Here is a 5000-nt window from a genome sequence, read left to right on the forward strand (position 1 = left end):
ATTGTATTAGTCATTTATTAGTGAAAGATAACATCATAATTACTTAATTGCCTAATGCATTTCGCCTCTTGGCCATACGAAGTGATGCCTCGGCCGCCTCTTTTATCCTCTTTGTAAGACCCCTCCACCTTTTACGGTCTTCTGTTGGAACTTATAGAAAGAAGGTCTTCTATTGAATTTATTTTACGTTGATTTTGACATTACATATATAATTAATATTTCTATTAAAAATTGATAGTGTCTAACCCTCTCCTTACCAACTACAGGAAAATCATCACAATCGTTACGGTACAGTGAACATTTTTCTTACACAGAATTTTTATGTACATCACAACATTTGAAGAAAAATCTTTGTATAGTTTAAAAGAACGTATAATGTTATAATTTTGTATAAAACAAAATTATATTTAGCACCCTCTTAGCTTTGAGTTTAAATAAATCAATGTCAGTGTTAGGAAGGCATGACATTATGGTAAAAACATTGAAATTGTTTGGCAAGGAAAGCGTTAACATGAAACACTGACAGTGTGAGCTGAACGAAACATGACTGAAGCATGTCTCTTATACCGTATAAGCCAAGGAACTGCTTCATGTATCAGCATTTTCTTTCTCTATCACTATTACATGCCTTTCATATTCTGAAGGCCCTGGATACATTTTCATTGGTCATCCATTGTGAAAATTGTTTTACTTTAATATGAAGTATTATTCAATTAAAAAACATGTTTAAAGTAACAAAGGTTAACCCAAGTAGTGTATAATATATAAAAGGAGTCACTCAATTTTACGACATTCAGTAAACTAACGGTTGGTAGGAGTGTGTTGGTTTTAACCAAACGTTACTTTTAAACGAAAAACTATCTGATTCTCTCTCATCTTCCAACTAGATATTCTTTTACATACGAGAAGGCAACATTGTACGAGTTCAAGTATGAGAAAGCACCGCGTCCGGCTGACATTGACCCTTGCTTTAGGTGCAACAGACGAGTCCCTGCACCAGATCAGGTCAATATAGGTATGTGTGTAACACATTGCCAAAAATAGCAGTCAAAAAATCACAGTCTCTCTCTCTCTCTCTCTCTCTCTCTCTCTCTCTCTCTCTCTCTCTCTCTCTCTCTCTCTCTCTCTCTCTCTCTCTCTCTCTCTCTCCCTCTCTCTCTCTCTCTCTCACACACACACACACGCAAATACAGACACACGTTCACAAATAAGAAAATGAAAATCCAAACATTTCAGCCTATTTGGACAATAAATATTGTTATTATTATTATTATTATTATTATTATTATTATTATTATTATTATTATTATTATTATTATTATTATTATTATTATTATTATTATTATTATTATTATTATTATTTCCACCCAGGCGTTCTTTTCCACAAGCAGTGCTTCCGCTGTAGGATTTGCGGCCTGCCCCTTACTGTGAGGACTTACTGTCGTAATGAGGCCACTACGGGAGACAAGGAGATCTACTGTCGCACTCATCTGGGAAAAAAAGTCTCTCAGATCAAAAGTGGAGAAGTGGCTCCCATGGGCATTGAGGGGCCTGTGTCAGGACCTGGGAAGAAATATGTTTTTCAGGTATTTAAAAACTTTTGAGTTCTTTTCAAAAAAAAAAAAAATAATAATAATTCTGTGACCCATCGCCTCGAAACAGTATTATGTGGGGTAATTTTCAATGTATTACAGTGAAAATATCAGAATTTAGTCAATCTTTGTTTGTTTGCTTTTGTTTTTGTTTTTTTTTTTTTTTTTTTTTTTTTTTTTTTTTTTTAAAGAAAAACAATAAAATATGATTTTTTAAACTGAAGAAATTAGAATTTCACATTTCTGAACATTTTTTTCTTTAAATCCCTAACTTTTAACCCTTATTGACATCTGGATTACCCCCACCTAATGTCCTATTGAGGTAGTGTGTCGCATTTGAAGTTGCATAGCAGTGTTCCTAATTTACACCAGTGTTCCTAATTTACACATTGAGTGTTTTCACAGTCAAATTCTGTACATTGATTGATCAACGTGTGTTTCTTTGATCTACATACTCACATTGCTGTGTCCTGTTGTTGTTTCATCACGATTTCGACCTCTTCATTTTCTATTCTGTTTTTATACTTCCATTTCTTCTCTTAACTTGATCTAATAGGAATATATACAGAGAAATATATAATTTTTGCTGGTTTACCATTACTACTTAGTCAGTGCTGAAAACTATAATTTTGTGATGCAGATTATATGGATGTATTTTGTATTTATAATACGTAATATATTATAATATAGACTTGATTAACTCAATGCAAATGATTCCCAAGTAAATTGAGTAACTTTTATTGATGTATATGTTTTGTTTTGTTTATTTTTTATTTTTTTGATATGTTGTAAGTGTAATGCTTTTAAACAATATGCATGAACTTATTTATGATTTTTAATTTACCCTATATCGTTTTTTTTTTGGTTTCAAAACACTTATATTGAATTAGATATTTTATTGAAATTGTACTGTCACCATTATATATGTTCCTATTGTCATCGTCATCATCTTTCATCTGTGAAATAAGACTCCGTCGTTTTCTGTAAGTAATTGTTTTTATGCACCATCCTCAACTTCCTGCCTCAACAATCTTTCCTTGGCATGACTTCTGAATTCTGTACTACAATTTCAATCTCAATTTCAACTAACTGCATCACTAAACTGCATTTTTTGTCCACTGTTGTTTTGGTTTTCCTAACTTAAAGCTCCTGCTGACTCTCTATCGTGTATTGACTCGAACAACCCAATGCATTTCTAACATTTTATCAACCACTGTTACCATTTACCACTCTTTACCATTGCTAACCTCCCATGCATTTTGAAATAGAATGCTCTTGTTAATAAGCGATCTTGTGCTCGTATTTATAACTATCCACATAATATAGCTACACCGACAGGGACATTCCTTTCAAAATTATTAGTTATTACTTTTTACTCTTTCATCAAGTTAAAAGTTTTAAAGTAACAATTAATCTATGTTTCATTCCATCTTTTCATTCTTTTGATTTAGCGTAAAGAAATTAGAATATTGTGTTTATTTGTTTCGCCATAATGGATATCTAACAGACTACATGCATCTTGTTTTTCATGTTTCAAGTATTATAGTCGATTGAATTGTCCATTACAATGAGAATAGAAGTAACCCCACAACAAATATCTAAGTCATCCCACCTAAGTCCCTCTATATATATTTTTGAACATTTTCTGTTAAATTCGTAGCTGAATTATGAAGGCATTTTACTTTTAGGTTTAATTTATTTAACTTAATCATTTTATAGTTTCTTTTTCGTTATAATGAAAATCTTTGCTACAAAATATTAATTGAACTAAACGTAAAGTCTGATAACTCAAATTGTTATGAGTTGTAGTGTAAATACTGTCAAACAAATGCAAACATATCTATATTCCATGCATTACAATGAAATTAGATTAAACCATCGTGCACATTTTTGCAGGCCTGATAACCGAATTCATCCATCATTGTTGTAGTGGACACTATTTTGCGTTGGTTTAAGAGTATTACCATTACAACAATGAGCCCGTCGCATTTTGGATTATCAGACCTGTAATATATTATAAATAAATAAATAAATAACGTTCTGTAATCATTAACAGTCTTGCATATCCGTGTATGTGGATATAATTAAGAGTTATGTTAACTTCATTATTATGCTAATACTTGTTATCATAACAGTATTTGATAAAATCACATTGCCACAAATTGTTGATTTCTTTTGAAATATTTTTATTAAAATGAAAATTTGATAAAGCATTATATTAACACGCGAAAGATTTTTTTTTTTAAATGATAGATAATGAAAAGTAACACATTGTTTTTCAGCAGAGCATTATATATATATTTCAGTGCAATGTTTGCAATGAACTGAAACCATTTTTAGTGCAGTTTTACGTAACTCAAGCAATCTTTCGTTTTTAGTATTGATATTTAAATGTTGCATTCAACTGACAAGAATTATAATACGAGCTTATTAATTTCAGCTCTGTCTGGAAACGCTTTGCATGAATATAGCGCGTGTGCATAGATAGTATGCGCTTGGCTAAGAAGATCATAATATTGCCATCCGGAAGTATTACGGACCAACACACAAAACTATGGTAATCTTAAACGTTTATAGTCTGGAACAGTTTCGTGAGAATTACTTATAAACGCGGGTGACAATAACAAAGACAATAGCAAAGACTCGAGTGGCGTCAACTTCATTCTATCTATATGCATGTATGTATGTTTGTATGTATGTATGTATGTATGTATGTATGTATGTATGTATGTATGTATGTATGTATGTATGTATGTATGTATGTATGTATGTATGTATGTGTGCATGCATGTATGTATGTATGTATGTATGTATGTATGTTGTATGTATGTATGTATGTATGTATGTATGTATGTATGTATGTATTATATAGAAAATAGTAAGGGCTGCCTGAAGCCTGTGATCGTGAAAATACTAACGTAAGAGTGAAAATGGAGAGGCTTCGTATGGGAACCAAACAGACAAGGGACGTTTCAAGTACAAACCCTTCGTCTTTGGATAGATAGCTGTTTATTTCTGTTTTCGTTGTTTCTGTGTTTGGTTTTTTGTTTGTTTGTTTGTTTGTTTGTTTAACTAGTCCCTTCGTTTTCCTAGTACCCGGATTTCATTTCACTTCGGCCATTTGCAGTATCTACTGGTAATCTCTAAATCAGTAAGCAGTGCAAACCACCCAAAGCTGCTGCTGTTTGTTGATAAAACTCCAATATGTCGATGGCGCCTGTAACCCTCTAAACCAATATAGAATCAATAACATATTATTTATGTTAATAGCAAGAAATACAGTTCACGCCATTAACCCTCTCCCTACCACCTAGAGCAAAATCGTCACATTTGTTATGACACAATATATCTACCTTTTTCTTATTCAAATTTATTTTGTACATCACAAACTTTGAAGAATGATCTTTG

The 5000-nt window shown here is 31.9% G+C and overlaps 1 protein-coding gene across 2 annotated transcripts in view; it reads left to right on the forward strand.

Annotated features, from left to right (window-relative positions):
• Positions 1-5000, forward strand: part of LOC144967163 (hillarin-like) — a 24210-nt gene that overhangs the window by 1439 nt on the left and 17771 nt on the right. Inside the window, exons 2-4 of one of the 2 annotated variants that reach the window (XM_078904063.1) lie at positions 888-1015; positions 1372-1586; positions 2561-2575. In XM_078904063.1, coding sequence (XP_078760189.1) covers positions 888-1015; positions 1372-1586; positions 2561-2575 — 358 coding nt within the window. The remainder of the gene's footprint in view (positions 1-887; positions 1016-1371; positions 1587-2560; positions 2576-5000) is intronic. The other variant, XM_078904064.1, reaches the window with a different exon arrangement.

This window comes from Berghia stephanieae, chromosome 3, assembly GCF_034508935.2.
Source record: "Berghia stephanieae isolate SIO BIC M18660-M18661 chromosome 3, UCSD_Bste_1.3, whole genome shotgun sequence".
Lineage (NCBI taxonomy): Eukaryota > Metazoa > Mollusca > Gastropoda > Nudibranchia > Aeolidiidae > Berghia > Berghia stephanieae.